This window comes from Camelus bactrianus, chromosome 3, assembly GCF_048773025.1.
Source record: "Camelus bactrianus isolate YW-2024 breed Bactrian camel chromosome 3, ASM4877302v1, whole genome shotgun sequence".
Taxonomy (NCBI): Eukaryota; Metazoa; Chordata; class Mammalia; order Artiodactyla; family Camelidae; genus Camelus; species Camelus bactrianus.
The window spans coordinates 108,149,894-108,169,982 of NC_133541.1; the positions used below are offsets into that span (position 1 = coordinate 108,149,894).

The 20,089-nt window shown below is 54.7% G+C and overlaps 1 protein-coding gene across 8 annotated transcripts in view; it reads left to right on the plus strand.

The window, feature by feature from the left end:
- Positions 1-20,089, plus strand: part of LOC105074301 (N-deacetylase and N-sulfotransferase 1) — a 153,042-nt gene that overhangs the window by 11,987 nt on the left and 120,966 nt on the right. For 6 of the 8 annotated variants that reach the window (XM_074360938.1, XM_074360930.1, XM_074360932.1 and 3 more), the window contains one exon: positions 16,015-16,911. In XM_074360938.1, coding sequence (XP_074217039.1) covers positions 16,399-16,911 — 513 coding nt within the window. In that variant the 5' untranslated portion in view covers positions 16,015-16,398. Of the gene's footprint in view, positions 1-6,712; positions 6,732-15,801; positions 15,824-16,014; positions 16,912-20,089 lie in introns of those variants that run through there. The other 2 variants (XM_074360934.1, XM_074360933.1) reach the window with 2 other exon arrangements.

Consider the following 20,089-nt stretch of genomic DNA (forward strand, 5'->3'; position numbering starts at 1 on the left):
GGTCAGGGCCCTCAGTCCTGGGCCTACCTTGGCCAGACACAGAGAGGTTTCACATTCTTCAGGTAACAGCTCAGGAGAGGAGTGCCCTGATGTTGGGGGAGGAGGCATGCTGGAAGCTGGGTCAGAATGGGCAGAGGCAGTGCCTGTGCCCAAGGAAGTTGGAGAACTGGCTTGGGTGGCCCAGTGACCTGGCCACATGCTGAGGGGCGCCCCTCTGTGTGGTCCTGTGGCAGGCATGCTGAGGCTTCAAGTGCAGGCCTATGGAAGCCATTTACAGATGGGTAAACTGAGGCACACGGAGGGAGGGACTCTCCCAGTGTCACACACAAGTGTGTGGAAAGCTGGATGTGGGCTCCAGGTCTTCAGCTTCCATTCAAGGGCACAGTCCTCTGTCTTTACCTCCCTCTGCAGGGTCAGAGCCAGATCACCCAGCTGGGATAATCGTCTGATTGTCTGTGACAACCTCGAGGCTTGGGCCTGGAAAAGTGAAGGCACCATCTCACAGCCACCCTCGAGGCATGAAACCGGTTGGGTGTGCAAATTACCCCCTCAAACATCCTCCATCCCAGTTTTTTCTTTTTCCTTAAACTGTCTCTAATGGACCAGCTGCCTCTGTGCCCGTTTCCGCCTGGCACTGGGCTTCATGCTCTTTATTCTGGGAACAAAGCTTCCTTCTGATGGTCCTCCTGCTGACAACAGGAAAAGAGCAGGCATGGCACTGGGCCTCCCTCCTCCTCTAGCTGGGAGCAAGGGGCAGCCTTTGTCAGATGCAGGACCCCAGCAGCGCTGGCAGGCTGGGAGGGAACCCAGCTGCAGTCCAGTCCATGTTCCCGCTGGGACTGGAGCTGCCCCGTGGGCCCAGCTGTGGCCAAAAGGGTGGCAGAGGTGTTGGACAGGGACTGGTGTAAGTCCTGCTCTGGTTCAAGCGGTTACTCGTCCCAGGCTTGTTCATGTGACAACCCTCAGGGTTCCAGCTGGCACATGTGGAGTATCATTTCAGCCTCCAGGCCACCCTGGTCTCCTAGGGGCTGCAGAAACCAAAAGGTGCTCAGATGAGGGAATCCATAGTCCCTCAGCCAGTATATTTTTATTAAGCATCTACTTTGTTCCAGGCACTTTTCTGGGCACTGGGACACAGCAGTGAAAAAAATAGACCTGGTGCCCGCTTTGGACTCAGATGACATTCTAATGGTGGAAGAGAGTCAGCAGACCAACAAGTACTAGCTGTTTGTCAGGTGGCCAGAAGTGCCTGCAAGAATTAGGCTGAGTTGGGGTAGACAATGTGGTTGGAGGGAGTGGCTCTGCTATGTTGAGGGGTCATGGCAAGTCTCTGGTAAGGGGGCAGCAGACTCCAGGAGGGACCTGGGGAGCTGCAGGGTATTTGGGGAAGAACATTCCAGGCTGAGGGAGCAGCAGTGCGAGGCCTTGAAGCAGGAGGGCACGGCGCGTGCTTGAGGAGCAACAAGGAGGCTGGTGTGGCGGGGGCAGGAGAACAGGAGCGTCCCGGGAGGAGATGGAGCCCCAGGGAGTGCGGAGGGACTGATCGCCTAGGGCCTCCTGGCCCTTCGAGACAGACAGCTTTGCTCTTTAGTCTAAGTAAAGCCCGAGGGGCTGGGGCTGCCTTGTTTCGACACACATTTGAGAGGGATCCTGCGGGCTGCGGCATGGAGAGGAGACTGGAGGAGGTGAGGTGCCTCAGTCATGCAGACGCCAGAGGAAGGCCCAGCGTGGGATGTGGGGTCGGACTCTGGATTGGTTTTGCAGGATATGCTGATGGATCAGATGTAGGGTGTGAGAGGAATGGCGTCAACGGCAGGGTTTCTGGGCTGAGGGACTGGGAAGGCATTTACTGAGACAGAGAAGGCTGCAGGACAGCAGGTTTGGGGAGAGAAATGGGGATTTCAGGTCAGACGTGTTAGGTTGGAGTATACCCGGGGAGAGGGACACATGGGTAGAGGTTGGTCCTGCGCCTGCGCGTGTTCCTGTTGTTGAAGGGGTGATTCCTACTAGGGGCGTGAGGCATGCCCTGAGAAGCTGTTCCACAAGAACAAATATTTCCTGGGCCCTTCCTGTACCTTTCTCTCTTTGCAAACCTCCTGCTTCTCCCTTCCTTCTGGACAGAGGGAGAGGCAGATTCTGAGGACTCATTGTCTTGGTGGTGGTCCTGGCCTTTCTGCCTGGTGTGCCTCTTGGGTAGGAGTTCCTCCTGGGGTGAGGGGCTGGGGTGGGGAGCCCTGAAAAGGGCGGCCAGAGGCCTCAGGCCCTTCCCTGGCTCAGTTGCCTACAGAGAGAGCTTTCTCTCTGTTCCTTGGTTTCCCCTCCTGCGCATAGAAGTGTTGAGCTGGCCCCAGGGTTCTGCAGGTGACAGGGAGCACTTGAGGAGGCCACGTGCACAATGGTTAAGAACCTGGCTTGAAGTCCAGGTGCGGGTGTGAATCCTTGCTCTGACACTTGACTTTGAGACTCTGGGCCAGTGACCTAAGCTCTCTGAGCCTCAATTTTCTCATCTGTGAAGATGGGCCAACCATAGTATCTGCATCACAGAGTTACCATGATGGTTAAATGAAAAAAGCACTTAGCAAAGGCCAGAGCGTATACACACCGGATTAACAGGGGCTGATAGTAACAGTGACCATGCAGTCAGGTTAAGGGGTTTTCCCGGGTAGGTGGTGGGAGCCATGGAAGGCTGTTGAGTAGGAGCATGGTGCACATGTGGTTTGAGGAGACAGCTGTGAGAGTGGAGACTTGGGCTGAGCCCCTTCCACCGGCCGGAGTGAGCAGTGAGGGCTGACCTTGAGGGACTATCCTGCCTTTCCTCAGCTGAGGGTCTCCACTGACTTGGTGTGGGCAGCCTCTGCCTTGCACAGACCCCTTGGGGAGGGGGTTGTCATTTTCCCTAAGATCTCCTGCGGGACCCCTTGTGTCTACATCCCAGTGGCTGACCATAGGGAACGTGAGTGTGGGGCTTTGAGGGGTGGGTGACGTTAAGGGTCCTTGAGTTATTTGCATGCAGGGCTCTGGACAGGATCGGCGGGGGCAGGGCAGGCCTGGAGTGGCATTCCACTGGGCACTTGGATGTGACCTCGGCTTCTGGTCTGGGTCCAGGCTGGGCGGTGCTTGCTCCAGTGGAGCCATGAAGAGGTTGACAACAGGCAGTATGTGGCCCCCTTAGGACCCACACTTCAGTGGTGCCCAGGCATGCCGGCCGAACTCTGTGCTTTTGCAAGCCTGTTTCCCAGCATTTGAATCGTGCCAGGACGGCCAAGGACATTTCAGATTCCCCCAAGGCTGGCAGCCAGGCTGTCACCAGGCATTGCTTGTTTTCCCAGGGTCCAAGGGTTTTTCGGGATGGAGAGGGCTCTGGAGATATTCCAGGAACTTTTCTTAACAGCTGGGTAAATTGAGATCCAGAGAGAGCAAGGCACTTGACCAAGGTCTCACAAGGCCGCCTCCCTCCTATCTGTCACCTCCCTCTGTTCCCATGTCCCTTGCTCAGACTCCTGGCCTCCTGCCCCGACGTTTGTAACAGCCTTCTTCTTGTGGGCTCTCCAAGAGCTTTGTTTGTCTTCCTATTATCATCATCTTGCTATAACCTGCCGGGCACACACGCCATCTGAGTGTCTGGTCTCCTTTCCCCTCTAGTCCCAGACAGAGCCGTGCAGTGCATAGGTTCTGAGCGCAGGCCTCAGAGCCAGACTGAAGTTTGAATCCCAGCTCTGCCCCTTCCTACCACAGTGAAGTAAGATACTCCACATTTCTGAGCCTCAGTGTCTCTATCTGTGAAATGAAAACAGTAGCAGTGCTTAATTTACAAGGATGTCATGGTGGTTAAATGAGTTACTGTGTGAAGTTCTGGGTAGGATACCTGCACAGAGTGAGCTCTCAAAAATGGTCATTGTTGTAAAGGCCCATCCATGCTGTTTGAACTGAAAAGTCAAGGGCACAGAGGAGTAGGCGAAGCTCTGGACTGGGAGGCAGAAGATGCAGGCTCCAAGTTCACGGCCAAATGCTGACTTGCTGTGTACTTTTTGGGAAATCACTCTTCTGAGAATCCCAATTTCCTCATTTGAGGAAGAAGGAAGAAATCCCTGCTATGGTCTTAGAAGGTTGTCATGTGATGCCAGAGCAAGCAGTGTCTGTGAAAAAGCTTTGCATCTGTGTAATGATTTTAAAATGGCAGCTTGATGGCTGTGGTGTGCAGATGGTGACAGGGACGTTGTAGCCACAGTGGCGGACAGCTGGCTCGGCTGGAGGTTGGTCAGTCTGCAAATGCTCAGCGCCCACATGGGCTTCCCGTCCCTGCCTGCCTAGCCCGCCTCCACCAGCCCGCCTTTCACATTAGCCTCAGCATTGCACACTCGAAGATGTGGGAGGTGCAAAGACCCGATGGCATCTTCCAGGCCCCAGTGGGTTTGGGGTTATCTGTGGCGGATGCTGTGGAATGTAGGATTAACGCCAGACACTGGTTCGAATCTCAGCTCAGCACTTCCCGACTGGTAGCTTGAGCCAGTTGCTTAACTTCCACGAGCCTCACTTCCCACATTTGTAAGATGAGGCCTTGATGAAGCAGAAGCCAAGCATTTTAGCAAAGGCGTAGCATGTGGTTATACAGGGAGGTTGTATCATGTGTCTCCTGCTTGGAGCATGGTGTGTGATGATTTTATGGCTGGTGGGGAGTGGGGGCCATTGTGCCCATTTCTGAGGGTGAGCTGTGGAGGCCAGTTTATGCTCCCTGCAGAATCGCCCACCTAGGAGTTAGGAGGGCCCTTGGAGTCATCTGGCGCCGTTCCACTCTACTGGTGAACAAAGAAAGCCCGAAAGGAGCTGGTGCTGGGCTGGGGTCACTGGCTGGTGAGTGCAAGGCTGGGCCTAGGGTGAGGCGAGGGAGGCACTTAGACCGTGGGGAGGTGCCGCGGCGAGACTCCGCATCGTTGCACGGGTGCACTCCAGCCCCCCGAGAGTGGGCGCCTCCTTCATGTTTGTGCCTGGTGCCTTGACGCCTCACCCTAGCCCAGTCTAGGACTAGAACTCCAGTCTCTTGACTCCAGGAACTCCTGACTCAAGCCTTGGGGGTATGGGGACACCTGTGAGGCACCTTCCAGAGTCACATCGAGGCCCCCTGGCCCCTTTAAAAGAGGCCTGCGATAAGTGCGTCGCCTTCCCCATGCTTGTCTGTGTTTCTGTGCCCCCTCGCTGTCTGTGATCATGCCCCTCCCCTCACCTGCTGCCCCTTCCCCTGCCAGCTGTGCCTCCGTGTAAGCATTTGAGCCCCTCACCCCGAGGGGAGCTGTGTTGGTAGCGGGCTCCTGTCGTGGTAACAAGCTGCAGCGAGTATGGAGAGATGAAGCTGCTTTCATGTGGGCCCTGATGAAGCCTCCCTGGTCTCAGCAGGCCCAGGTTGTGCCCATCAGGCCTCCAGGAGATTAGGGAGCTTCTGCAGCTCCCAGCGCCTCAAGGCTTTCCCTTCCTCTTTGTTGCCCCCAGCGCACCTGGCTTCCCTCCACCCTGGCCACAGGGCCCGGAGCGTTTTCAGTTTCCCCAAGGCTTTTGTGCCTTCTGGGAAGCTTGGTCTTAGGGTGTCCATCTGGGCCAGTCTCCTCATCATCACCTGTGGGCCCTATGGGCTGGGCCTCAGCTGACTTGTTAAGGAGTGGCCAAAGCTGTTAATCCTGTGGGATTCCTGGGGTCTCTCCAAGCTGGCAGGAGCCTCGGCCACCCTTGTGGTATGACATGAGAAGCCTTGGACAGACGGCTCCATCCCCAGGTCATACATATATGAACATGCCACTTTTTTTTCCCACTGCTGCTCTTGGAGCCTGAAACTCCGTCATTTGCAAGTTGCCTTGTGCTCTGCCTGGCGTCCTCTAAAAAGGCAAATACATTTGCAGGTGGACGCTGTTAACATGTTTTCTGCTGAAGAGCAAATGCAGGCTAGCCTAGCCCTCGTCCAGTTGCCTGTGTGACCATGGCCGAGTTGCTTCTCCTCTCTGGGCGTTGTAAGGCCTTTTTCAGCTCTTGTACTTCCACACTCTGGCAGTTACCCTTGTCGCCCCTCTGCAGGATGGGGCACCGGGAGAGGCCTGGCAGCGGAGCTGGGGTTGGGGCCGGGGCCAAAAGCCAACATCACAGACGCTTTGACCACCAGCTGGCCTAATGTGGGGACGTTGGTCCTTCTTCCTCTTCTTCTTGGGACAGGTGGGGAAACTGAGGTCTGGAGTGAGGAAGGGCCTTGCATTGATCACATAGAAAGTCAGTCAGAGCTGCAGTCAGAGCCCAGTTATCCTTGCTGCCAGCGAGGGCTCCTCCACTCCGGGCTGCCGCCTTTCCTGAGAGGAATCCGAGGGCCCATTGGCATCAAGGTCAGGGATGTGCTTTCTCCTCTTCTGTGGAAGGCACCTCTGAGGGGGGTCCCCTGCCTGCTGTGGGGTCCCTGGGCCTGGGGCAGAGCAGGGAAAGACATCCTCTTCCAGAGGGTCAGAAGGTAGGGTCTGGTGGCTTCTGGCAAGGGACATGGTAAGAAGGAGGCCTGGAGGCTTCCCGGAACGTGCTTGGTGGCTCAGGGTGCCCTAGGGCCCCCCTCCCTCCCAGGGAGGGGACTGGGCCGACAGTAATGCCATTTGTCCTGGCTCTGGGATTAGGTGCGGCTGTGTTAAGTGAGGAGTGCGGAGCCATTAAGAGGGCACGGCGAAGGGAAGTGGAGCTGAGCTGAGCGGCTGCTGTCTGGAGCTCTGGTGGGTCCTGTTGTTCTCTCCCCCGCCTACCTGTACCCTCTGACCACAGCCCTGTGTCTCCTCCCTCCTGTCCAGTCCTCGCAGGTCTGTCTACTGTGTGTGTACCCACAGCGTGTGCGTGTTCATACCCATGCAGGAGGGGCCTGGGGGTGCAGGCGGTGGTGCAAGCTGGCCCCCAAGCCTGGCACTGGGTCGTGTCTGCGTTCAGGACCAGAAGCAGGTTCCTCAAGCGCCCCAGCTCCCAGGATTGCCCCAGGGAGATGGCATAGGGCTGACCTGGCAGATTCCTGATGGAGGAGAAGGGGACTGTGGCGGAGGGGTGGGAAGGAAGGGCTCAGCTTCTCTTTCAGCTTCTCCTGACAGCTCAGCAAGTCCATAAATCCACCTGAAGCCAGGAGGTCTGGGAGATAAAGATTTACCGCAGGGCCATGGGGGGAGCTGGAGGGATGAGGTCCCGGGGTGCTCACATGTTACACTCGTGACTTCGGTCCTGTCTAGATGGTAAGGCTACAGCTTGTCAAAGCCAGAGAGGCCCCTACAGAGTTTCCATATTCTTAAGTTGGCTTTTGGGGTGAATTTGTATGGAATGTGGCGTCTGTCTGGGGAGAGTCCACTACCAGCCTTCATGAAATTCTCAAAGGATTCTGTAACCTCAGGAGGTCACCAGCTTCTGATTTGATCCACACTGGTCGTTGTCCAGTCAAGGAAATAGGCTCAGAGAAGGGAAGGGTCTTGCCCAGAGGTACACAAGGAGCCAGTGGAGACACGGGGATGCTGATGTGGACTCCAGGCCCACATGGACTTTTGCTTCTATATCTGGGAGGTGGAGGCCCCTCGAGTATTCCCGCCTCTAGGAATCTCTCAGGGGTCATCTGGCAACCTGGGGTGGGCAAAGGGCAGGGCAGGGGCAGGGGCTGCCCAGCATTTCCTGGCTCTTCTCTAGGGGGTGGCAGACAGGGAGGAGATCAGGGCATGATAAACCTGTTTCTACTTTGTTGGGAGAAAATGACAGATAACTGAGGTCATGATTGGGAGGTGCTTGCTATAGCACCCGGCGTGCAGCAGACCTGTGAGGCGTGCCAGTCACATTGTCCTTCATGTTGGCCCTGTGAGCTGAGATCTCCTGCTTCTGACCCTCACTCTACCTCTCTCTCCCTTTCCTTAGCATGAGTCCTCTCCCTGGGGCAGAGAGGCAGCCTCCCTTTCCCATGTGGGGTCTCTGCTTGTCTGGGAAGACAGAGGCCCCTCGGGGCAGGGGAAGGTGATGACTCTCCGGCTGAGGTCCTGCCTTTCTGGGGACCTGTGGTGCCCCATCTGTCCATGAAGGAAGGCTTTCTTGTTGTCAGAAAAGCCAGTCAGCCTGCCTTTAGGCAGCTGCGGTGGTCATCTGCAGGAGGCTTGTCTCTGGGACTGTTCTGGCAAGAACAGTGAGGAATGCTGGGCAGCTGTACAGAGGTTACGAGCTGTATGGGGGTCCAAGGTAGGCCGGCCTGGGGCTGTCCTAGCTCCACGCCTACCCAGCTGCATGACCTTGAGTAGGCTGCTTCATACCCTGTCTGAGCCTCGGTTTCCTTGTCTGCAAAGTGCACATATCAGTGACACCACCCCTCAGGGTGTGAGGATTGGGCGTGATAAATCGGGGAAAACTGATGAGGGGCTGGCAAGTTACCAGGAGCTCAGTCTGTGCTGTCTGCTGTCAGTGAGGGAGGTTATGGTATTTGTAAAGAAATGTCTTTCCGTTTTTTAGTTTTTTTTCAAGTGCCTGGGATCTGAGCTTAAGAAAAATAGCTAGGAATGGATTTGACTCTGTGTAGATGGATTTGGGGGTTGGGTGGAGAGGGCTCTATTTTGGGGAGCTCCATGGGCTAACAAAGAGCTTGCCCTGTGAGGAACCTGCCCACCTTGGTCTCTGCATCGGGAGCTTCAGTGGGACCAGAGGGCGGCTGGTCTTGACCTGTTTTGTTCCCTACTCTGCACCCCCATCCCACAAACTGCCTTATTTGTTTGCTTGGTAAACCCTTTTTCTTCAGAGCTGGTGCAAAGGTAAATTCTCATCTCAGGCCCTGTTGGAAGAAAGACAAATTCTCAACAAGTAGGGGTCTAAGTTCCTAAGGTTTTGGTTGGGCATTCCCCGCTGGGAACCCACAACAGATCCCAGGTTGAGAACGAGTGCTTTATGCTTTGTTTGCTTGTTGATTGATGCATGGTTTGTGGGTCTGCTTCCAAGAAGGATCGTTGGAGAGGCTGCTTTTGATGTTAAAACACACATAAAATGCATGAAAATAAAAACAGAAAGAAGTATTCAAAGGGAGCAGAGAATGGGATGTGCAGTCTTCTGGCCCTTATTTGCTGTCCTAGGTGACCACGGAGGGCGTGTGTTGCTGAAGGGCTCATTAGCTCTGTGGCTGGGCAAGTCACAGGCCCACCCTGGGCCTCAGTTTCCTCATCTGTAAAATGAGGGGCATGCCAGTCGTGGTGCTGTTGTAAGGGTTGGACAATAGCGTGTAGTGCAGGCATGCCGTGTCTAATGAATGGAAGTTCATGTTTTAATACAGTTAGCTTGGCGATTCCTCATAGGAGATTCAAAAAGGGGAAGGTGGTTGGCAAGGGCACATCACTGTTGAGTACCTTCCCTGGATGTGAGACGGCTTCTGCCTTGGAAAGCTTTCTGTGAAGTTGGGGACCAGTGTTTAGCTGCAAGAACAGCCGACATCTGGCAGTGTAAATCCAGCACTGTGTGGTGGGGGGCAGAGCCGGAGAGCTCATCTGGGACTTCTGAAATCCACAGCTGGTAGACTCCAACTTCTGGCGGAGGCTGGCCTTAGAGGAGGATGTGCAGGGTGTTAGTGGATAAGAAAATGGGCCGAGGCAGGTGGGGGTGGGGCAGGCCTGGTGGTACAATCCCAGGACATCCTTTTCTCTCTGGGCTTCAGTGTCCCTGTGTGCTTACTACCAGCTGGACTGCACACTGCCAACCCTGAGACTCTGAGCCAGACTGCTGACAGTCCCTTGGTGGTGGCCCTGGACTCCGGGGTGACTGATAGGCAGCATCTTGGCCCCCAGCCAGGCGGCACTGCGGGGCTGTGGGGGAGAGGGTGTGCAGCAAATTCCAGCAGAGGAAGGGATCTGCTTCTGGTCTCGGCCTCCCAAGGGTGTGATTGCGCAGGAGAAACTCCCGCACAGCTGGGAAGCAAATGTGGAGGATTTTCTTTGCTGTACATGGTGGGTGGGGCAGGCTGGGGCAGGGTGGCTGTAGGGTGGGGCTGGGTAATGGGTGGTGGCGTGACTGTGCTGGGGGTGTGACAGGCTGGGAGGGGCTGGGTCAGCTGTGGGGAGTGGCTGTGGGAGTGCATGTGGGGCCTGGGCCTGCAGCCACTTTTCCTCCCCCAAGCCGGGTGCTCATTCACATACTGTTGAGCCTGCTTGCAGGGCTCTTCCTGCACCTCCTCTCAGCTCCCTGCTCCTTACGTGTGCCTGTGGCCCAGATGCCTGTGATGCCAGCATTTGAACATATCAGCACCATGTGAGTTTACCTGTGCTTTCGTGTGCATGTGAGTATGGAGGAAGTAGGGGGCATGGTCCCGAGCAACCCAGGCAGGAAATGAAATCTGGGCTGGGTGAGCATGCGGGGCCCTGCCGTCATTCACCCCGAGGCATCATCACAGCAGACACATCAAACCTTGGAGCCCAGAGGCCTGCATCTTCAGTGCCCAGTGCTATGCTTGGTACCTAGCGGTGTTCAGTAAGTACAGGGAGTGGATCATCTGTTTGTTTCTGACCTCCAGTGTGCTCCCAGATCTGACCTCTCTTCCTCTTTCTGGACCCACTGTTAATTTGATATGTAGCCTTGGGCCAGTACCTTCCTGAGCCTCAGTTTCCAGATTCATTAAACGAATAATCATTTTGTTAGCCTAGATCACTGTGTCCCGGGCACTGAGCAGTTTTACACACAGCATCTCTCAATCTTGGCAGCAGCCCTGCGAAATAGATTAGTTTCGCCCTGTTTTACACTTGGGGAAACTGAGGCTCAGAGGGATTGAGAGATTGGCACAAAGGTCACAAGGCTCGTAAATAATGGAGGCAAGATTTAAGCCCAGGCAGGCTGGCTCCAGTTTGAGCCTTTAACAGAGGTGCTAGCAGCCACTGCTTTGCTGCCCCTCAGGTGGTTGGAGTGAAGCGGCACGATGCGCACAGCCCTTCGCAGGAGGCCTGCTGCACTTTGTAGGCAGCAAGTACCTGGGAGTCAGGTGGTTAGGTGCTCTTCATCACGAAAGGCACAGGGAGCTCTTGGTGTCACTCCTGGAGCCCACCTGTCCACCCACGGCAGAGCTGGACCCCTCTCCAGTCCTGCTTTCTAGACAGTTTGGTCCCTGAGAAGTCCCTTATACCGCTGCCTCCTTCCTCTCTGAAGAGAGGATTGTGGGGGCACCAGAGCATTTTGGAGTGGGGGGTGGGGTAGGGAGTGACTTTCACCTCCAGAACAGTGGCCACAGTTACCGTGGTATTTCCCGGAAGTGCAGCGTTGCCATGGTATCTCCATGACGACCAGAGCATCTCATTCATTATCCCCAGCACCGTGGCAGGGAAAGCTAGGCCTAGGGCTGGGAGAGCATAGTGGGAACCTGGCTGAGGGATGGAGGCCATGATAGCTGAGGCTCCCTGGTGCTCTCCTCCATCCCTGTCAAGATTCCCCTGTAGGCTCTAGAGCCATTGCCATCTCATGGGGTCTGGGTTCAAATTTCAGCTCTGCCATTGACTAGCTGTGTGATTTTAGGCAAGTGACTTAACCTTTCTGAGCCTCATTTTTCTCAACTATATTCTGTTTTTTTTTCCTCCTTAGTGGAGGCACTGGGGATTGAACCCACTGAGTTCTACACCACCTCCCCTCATTTTCCTCAACTGTAAATGTGAATAAAACAGTATTAGTTGTAAGAATTAATTGAGATAAAGTATGAAAAAGTGCTTAACACGGTGCCAGGTTCGTGGTAAGTGCAGTAAAAATAACAATGATAATAATTATAATAGTATTGTTATTTTTATTATAGAAACTCATGGAGGAATGAAAGTCACTTCACTTTGCAGCCTCAGTCTCCTTATCTGTGAATTGGGAATAATAACAGCTCATTCATTCATATCCTGAGTTCTCAGTAAGGCCCTATGCTGGGGAAAGTTGTGGGAGCTTCCATGATGACTTAGACTTGTCCCTGCCCTTTGGGGCACCCAGGCATGTGGGGAAGGGGAAGAAAGGAAATTGTACATGTAGAGGGCCTGTGTGTGCCAGGTGTCATGTACCAGGCAGATCCTGCGTATGCACAGGTCAGTAAGTCCTGCCCTGCAATCTGCAGGCTCCAGAGTACGGAGCTGTGTGGAGAAACTCCAAGTCTGCGCTGCATGGATTACTCGGGTGTGTCCAGGGGCTGCTGGGCAGGATGCCAAATGGGAAAGGGAGGTTGGCTGTGACGCCGTATTAGCCTGTCAGAGGCTGGTGCCGTAAGTGCCTCAGCTGGTGGTGGCCAGTCGGGATGCGTGCCTAGTGTTACTAGAATGTGCTCTTTTTAAGGAAGTTGGAAGTTCTGACTTTCAGTTTTGATATCTCCTGATTTTAAAATGTTGCAATTGATTTCAGATTTTTTAGAATGCTGTCAAAGAACCCACATCTGTGTCCTATTTTGGCTTGAGGGTCCTGGTTTTCAGCTTCCATGCTGTGGAGTGGGGATGAGGCGGGAGCCTGAAGAATGGGACATGCAAGCAGTGTAGAGGGTGGTGGGTGGAGATGACTTCAGAGAGGTGATGACATTGGAACTGGGGTCTTGAAGGATGAGTAAGTGTCCCATGGGGTAGGGGGAGGCATTCCAAGCAATGGGAACTTCATTAGCAAAGGCCTAGATGCATGACCAAGATTGGTGACTCGTTGGGCGAGGCTGGGGTTTACGAAAACATCTGGTGATGTTGGTAAGGCCCAGGGCGGTAGAGAGGTATTGAGGCCTCAGCCCCCAGCTGTCCTTGAGGCCTGGGTGGGGCTCCAAGGGGGTTAGAAGCCCCCCAGTTTGCCATCCCTTGAAACACAGAGGTGCAGGAAGGGCGTCGAGGGTCTTGAATGGCTAGTGCCAGGCCTTTGAGGGGTTGCAGTAGGGCAGTGCTGGAGGCCCCTGTTGCCAGCCCGCCGGTGGCCAGCATTTTGCCAGGTATTCGGCCTTCTCTGGGGACTGCGGCCCTCTCTCCTACTTCACCCTCTCTTGGACCTGGGCTCTGCATGGCCTCTTCTAGTCTCCTGGCCTCTGTCTGGACCCTGCCCATCCATCCAGCTCCCAGGCAAGACATGGCTTCTGAAAATGGGGATTTGGATTCCAACGGCTGTTAGAGACTTGAGAGAGAGCGCACAGAGCTTGGCTGTGCTTTGTGGGCTCAGTTGTTACCCACATTGTAAGTACATTAAATAAGCAACTGGAATGGATGACAGCAGCGGTTGATCCTTACTCAGCACTGCATGCCCAGCGTGCTTCTGAGTACTTCCGAAGTATCCACTCATTTATGGGAAGTATGTCAGATTTTCCTATTTTGCAGATTAGGAAACTCGGGGCCCTGAGAAGTTAGATAACTTGCTCAAGATTACCCAGTTACTGAGTGGTGGAGCTTGGGTTTGAATGAAGCTGCCTGGCTCTAGTCTGCACAGGTAACTGTTAGGCTGTATTAGCCTAGGGCTTTAGGGCCACAGATGGGGTTGAGGGCACAGCATTTTGCAGCATATGTGCATATTTTTAACGGGAAAATGTTGTCAGATTCCCACAGGCGTCTGTGACCCGTAGGTGCCTGAGACTCTGCTGGTTGCATCATTAGCACACAAGCTGAAAGGCCATTAATGCAATAGACTGAAGGCCAGTGACCACAGAGCCCAGGCCTGCAGAGGAAGTGGGATTGGGTGGCCCGAGTGGGCAGGTGCCACCCCATGCATTGACAGCAGGCAGGGCACCTTCAGGGCAGCTCTGCCTTCCCGCCCACTGTGCTCCTGTCCTGGCTCCCGGGCCAAGGGGTGGGGCTCACTGTGCCTGCAGGGCAGAGGGCTGTCCTTATCAGTGGGAAAGGGGACACTGGGTGCACCCTGGGAATAAACAGAACCAGTCACCCCAGCTCTCCTGGCTCCGCCCAGGAAGCTTGCCTCTTCTTGCCCTGCTCTCAGCTGGAATTACAGGGACTCCCTGGAAAGCTCTGCCCTGTCCCTTATCTCCAAGCTGTGGTATGTGCCCCTTTCTCTTCCTACCCCTACTCAACCCTTACTTCGCCTTCTGGTAAGTTCAGGTTCCACTTCCTCCAGGAAGCCTTCCTTGGTCCTCCCCCTTCTTCTTCCAAGGGGGTTAAGTGCCCCACTTCTCTCAAATACCCTCCCTTCCCCCACTGTCACACTGCATTGTAGATGCCAGTTTTCTTGGCTGCCTCGGGTTTCCCGTGGTGCTGGCACATAGTAGGGACTTTTGTGGAATGTTACAGCATGTCAGAGGTTGTACAGCCACCAGACATCATCATGAGGCCCCTCTCTCACAGGCAGGAAGCCCAGAAAGCAGCAGGCATATCCCGGGTCACATGGCATGTCATGGCAAAAGTGGGAGCAGACCTGATGTCTAAGATGTGTCCTCAGTTCACACCCATGCCTTTTGTTTCTGAGCACTTCTTTAAAAAACATTTGTTTTCTTATATTCACAAAAATAATGATTATTGTAGAAAACTTAGGAGACAAAAAGAGGAAAATAAAAATCACTCAGAGATAATTGTTAACTTTTTTTGTTTGTTTGTTTGTTTTTTGGATTTAGTACCGGTTTCTGCCTTATGCAGAACATTTTTAACAAAAATAGGACCATGCGTACTGTTTTATAAATGTTTTCCACTTTAACAATATATGTGGTAATTATACTTCTATGTCAGTCAATGTCCTCCTTCAGCATATTGTAAATGGCTGCCTGGGATTCCATCACATGCTTGCATTATAATTGCTAAAGACAGTCCCCTATTGTTGGGCATTTGCTATTATAAACAACATCCTTTGCTACTATAAACAGCACTGGGATTCGTATTCTTGTGGGGAAATCTTTACACACTTCTGCAATTATTACCTCTAGGATAAGTTCCTAGAAGTATGGTTGTTGGGTCTCTATACTGTGCCCATGCTGAGCACACTGTACAGTGTTGGGTCTGGGAGGGATTTTGAAGATCTTTACCCCCAACCTGGGTCTGAGGCTCACAGTCCATCCCTGGCTGTGCCAGCCCGGGCCCTCACACCTTCTGACCTTGTCCCCAACACCCATCCTCCACGGGGAGTGCGCCTGCCAGCTTTCAGCAGCTGCTTCCACTCGTGTTTAAGTGAGACCGGTACAGGTGGAGTGCCCTGGGCTGGGGAATCCGCCCAAGGGGAGGCGGGAATGCCGAGTTTTGGTTGCCTGGGTGGGCAGAGGCTCACTCAGGGTGGTGCTTCCCCTCACCTCAGGTCCCTCGGCAAGTTCGGGATCCTCAAGGCAGGGGGTTCAGTCACCTGCTGTCCGGGCTGGCGTGTGCAGCTGTGGGCATGTGCTGAGGCTGAGAGATGCGTGTTGCATTCGGGGCAATTAGAGACAGCTGCCATTTCTTAAGTGTTGCTTGTACCAAGCTCCTGGGACAGGTTTACTCAGGTATCTCTCGCCCTGTGCTGCGGGGGTGGTGATTTCACAGGTGAGATCCCTGATGCTTGAGAGGGGCCTTCCAGCACAGCCACGCCGCTGATGCCTCCCAGCCCAGAGTCGAATACTCGCAGGGCCTCTCTCTTTTCATCAGTCAGATGGGGCTGCTGGGCCCGTTCAGAGAGAGAGACGGGTGAGGAAGCACTGCAGTAAGTGAGGGGAAGACGGTGAGGACGTGGTGTTCAGTCATGATTTAGAATTCTGCTTCTAGCTCCCAAGCCTTGCAAGCGTTTCTTGTCTCACTTTGTCTTTCCTGTTTCTGGAGTTTTCTTGGTTTCGTCTGAGACTGATAATTAAGAGCAACTACCGCTGTTGGCACCCCATGCTAGGTACTGCCCTGCGTGATTTACACACATCACTGGACTTAATCCTCTGGCCTCCTGTGAGGTGGGTACTGTTGTCAACAAATGGGGAGACTGGGGCTCAGAGAGATTAAGGAGCTTGCCCCCGATCGTGTACCCAGGTTGGGCAGCAGTAGTTGAACTTGGGCCCACCTCAGCCAGGCCCTGTGTGTCCACAGTCACCCGACCCCCGGAGCCCACACTGACTTCCTTCTGACTTTCCTCTTCTCTCTGCAGCCTGGGCCCCAGGGGCCCCACCGAGCGAGCGGCATGCGGCACCCCCGGGCCTGCCCAGTGTCCTTCGGCCCACTACCCAGCCCCCCCAGGAGGCCCTGACGCCCTGGGGCACTTCTGCTGTGCACAGGACCACGTGGGGGTTTGCCATGGTGACATAAAGGGGCGCGGAGGAAGGAAGGAGCGCAACCAGCCGCGGACTGCGCCCCTGGCTGGGAGGAAGGGCCGGGCCCGGATCCTCCTCTCCCGCTGCCCACTGCGGACCTTGCTTGCTGAGTCTCTGTGAATTTGTTGGTCAGTGGACGACTCGGGTGTCTCCTCCTGCGTGGGGCCCTGGGGTGGCCAGGGCAGGCAGGGCCTCTGGTGGCCGAGGTCTCCGGGGCCAGGATGCCCGCCCTGGCACGCCTCCGCAGGCTGTGTCGGCACGTGTCCCCGCAGGCTGTCCTTTTCCTGCTGTTCATCTTCTGCCTGTTCAGCGTTTTTGTCTCGGCCTACTACCTATATGGCTGGAAGCGGGGCCTGGAGCCCTCGGCAGATGCCCCCGAGCCTGACTGCGGGGACCCGCCGCCTGTGGCCCCCAGCCGCCTGCTGCCGCTCAAGCCCATACAGGCGGCCACCCCCTCACGCACGGACCCATTGGTGCTGGTGTTCGTGGAGAGCCTGTACTCCCAGCTGGGCCAGGATGTGGTGGCCATCCTAGAGTCCAGCCGCTTCAAGTACCGCACAGAGATTGCACCCGGCAAGGGCGACATGCCGACGCTCACTGACAAAGGCCGCGGCCGCTTCGCCCTCATCATCTATGAGAACGTCCTCAAGTACGTCAACCTGGACGCCTGGAACCGGGAGCTGCTGGACAAGTACTGCGTGGCCTACGGCGTGGGCATCATCGGCTTCTTCAAGGTAACGGGGAGGGGTCTCCCAGCAGCTGAGAGCCCCAGCTGAGTCTGAATCCCATGCTCACAGTGGCTAGCTGAGTGCTTGACTTCTCTCCCCTGTAAAATGGGTACAATAGTGGCACCTCCTCCTAGGGTGTCTGAAGGGTGAGGGAGTGCAGGTGTGAGTAGAGAGAAGGCACTTGGAGCACACAGTGCCTAGTAGGTGCTTTTAATTTTATTTTTTAAATTAAATTTTTGTTTCAAGTAGTAGGTGCTTTTTAAGTATTAGCTTTTATGAGGAGCACAAGACAGGCATTGCTTGCTGTGCATCGGACCTGGCACACAGCAGGCACGTGCCTAAGAGAGGCCCCTGGGATGGGTGCAAAGGAGGAGAGCCTGTGCTCTGCTGGGTGCCTCGAAGCCTGTCATGGCAGTCCTCCCAAGGGATGGGATGTGTCCCCATTTTGCAGATGGGTAAACCAAGGCTCAGGAAGATGAAGTGATGTATCTGAGGCTGTGCAGCCTGTTAAGCAGGAGAGCCAGGATCTGAGCCCAGACTTAGGCATCTGGGGCTCTGTCTCCTACGCTCTTTCCTCTTGGCTGTGGAGGGGTGTGTGGAGTTTATGCACCTCTCAAACCAGAGCCATTTTGCAGTGGAAGAAAGAGGAGAAAGAAATCCCAGTGGGCAGGTGAGCTGCTCTGGGCTCCGTGGGGCACCCAGAGCGACTGCGGGCACATAGTCCTTGCTGAAAGTGTCATGGAGAAGCTGTCCTTGGGGAGGAGGTTGGGAACAGCTGGATGGGGGATCCCGAGGGTCTGGCTAGAGAACTCTGACCTGCAAGGTGGGTGGTTGGGACTCTAGTTGGATGCTCAGGGGTGTTTGTTTCTTCATTCAGCAAATATTTACCGAGCGCTTACTGTGTTCCAGGTCCTCTGCTAGGCACTGGGGACACAGTGGTGATCAAAGTGTGCCAAGTCCCTGCTGTCACGCAGCTGACCTTTCAACGCAGTGGGTGGGGTGGGGGACTAGACAGTGAACAAATAAACATACCATGTGGCAGGTGGTGATTAGTACAAAAAAAAAAAGCTGGGAAGGGCACATGGGTGATAGGTATGGGCAGCTGGTGCTGGTTTTGATAAAATGGCCTGGAAAGTCATCTTTGATAAAGTGACCGGAAGGAAGTTAGAGTAGCCTGTGGCTCTGTGTGAAGGGCCTTCCAGGCAGAGGGGACAGTAAATGCACAGGTCCTGAGGCTGGCTCTTGCTTGGCCTGAGTGGAGAGGAGCAGGAGATGGATCAGAAGTGGCCCATGTCCACTGACAGCTGCCCGTTCAGCCCCAGGCATTGTTGGCACTGCTGCTCCCTGGCACTGTGCTCTGTGCTGGGAGGAGCCTGGTCTAGTGGAGGGTTTCTCACAGCGTGTTCTTTCATACACTAATGGAGCAGGATGCTCTGCCATTAATAAAGGTTTTGTGGGCCAAGAAATTGAAGGCCCTTAGAAGTCCTGCAGTAGAGCAACCTGGTGAGATTTGTTCCCCAGCTGGCTTGATGACACAACCCTTTATTTCACGGCTCACCGTCTGGGAAGCGCTGGCCTGGTTTATGGCTGAGCAGTGACAGTGTCAGACAGCTTCATTGTCTGTTTTGCCTTTGCTTCTGGACTCTGTTCCCTTTCCTGCCGTGAACTTCATTAGGTGTGATCCAGAGTCCCAGGCCTGAAGAACATCACAATGGCTGACACTCACTGAGTGGTCACCCAGCGCCGTGCACTCCTACATACTTTATGTGAATTAACACATTTAACACTCACAAACCATCCTCCAAGCCAGGTACATGTCGTCCTGATTTAAGAGAGAAGGAAACTGAGGCAAAGAGGGGTGAAGAAATGTGCCCACACTCACACCTCTGATGAGCACAGATCTAGGATTTGAACCCAGGCAGTTTGGCTCCAGAGGCTTTATTCCTAACCCTGGGGGCAGGGATGTGCTCAGAGTCTCACTGTGGGGTCCGTGGCAACTCCAGGTCTTCATGCTTTTCCTGCCCTAGTGTGTAAGACAAGACCCCTCCTTGGTTCCATCTGGGGCCTCTGACTTTCTTCTCTAACGGGAGCCCTCTGGTGGTCAAGCTGCATCTTTCAGCTCTTCTGCACAGCCTGCTTCATTGCTGTGCCTCGGGCCTGGGACTCCAGGGATCTGGAGATTTACTTTCCAGTGCCCATTGGCACTGGATTCCCAGGTCAGTGCAAGAGCAGGGACTGAAAAGTCCAGAACCTGGTTCAACTCTTTCTGTCAGTTATAGACAGAGTGGCCTTGGGCAGGGTTGTTCAGCCCATCTGTAAAGTGGGTCCAGTCACTGCAGCTGCCCTACCAGGCTGTGTTGAAGATAAAACAGGACAGTGGGTGGGAAGCACTAGTACAGTGCCCGGTACCCAGAGCCACCCAATAATCGGCAGCCGGCATGCCTTGTCATCTTGCTTTAGCAAACTCAGCTGATGGTAGCACTTTATCTGTCTTGTGGCTCTGGCCAGCACGTGCCCCTGAGGTCCTTGAGGGTGGGATCGGGTCTTCATTGGCAGCCCTGTTTCCTGGCTCAGCCTTGCAGCTCCAGGTACCCTGGGGCTGAGCACACCCTGGGAGAGGGCAACACTCACTACATGCCAGACCCTGAACTCATTGCTTTGCAGACTCTATCGTATGTAATTCTCACAGCTAGCTCCTCTGTGAAGTGAGCATTTTAATTTCAGGTAAGGAATTGATGCTCAAAAAGTACATGACTGTGTAGACTTGACACAGTCAGAGCCAAGATTCAGCAACCACGGTCATCCCTTCGAACCCAACCGCAAGTGAGCATGTCAGAGCAAAGTGATGGATGGGGGACCTGAGGTCCAGAGACGAAACACCTTGGGAGCCCCAAGGTTTTCAAGATCGTCCAGCTAGTTACTACCTAAATCTGTACTAGGCTCCCCATTCCCAGGCCAGGACCCTTCCTTCCTCTGCCTGATGACCCCACTGGAAGATTCGGTGTCTCCTCAGTGGGTCCCCAGTGCTAAGAGATTCCCCTCCCGTGGGGCGAGGCCTGCAGCAGAGGTCAGTCTCTGCGATGCTCGGGCTTCCTCTCCATTCTCTTCCCCAGCTGGTTCCTTTCACTGCAGACTGGGGTGGACAGTCAGCAACTTGGCTTTCTCCCCTCCTTGACATCTCCCA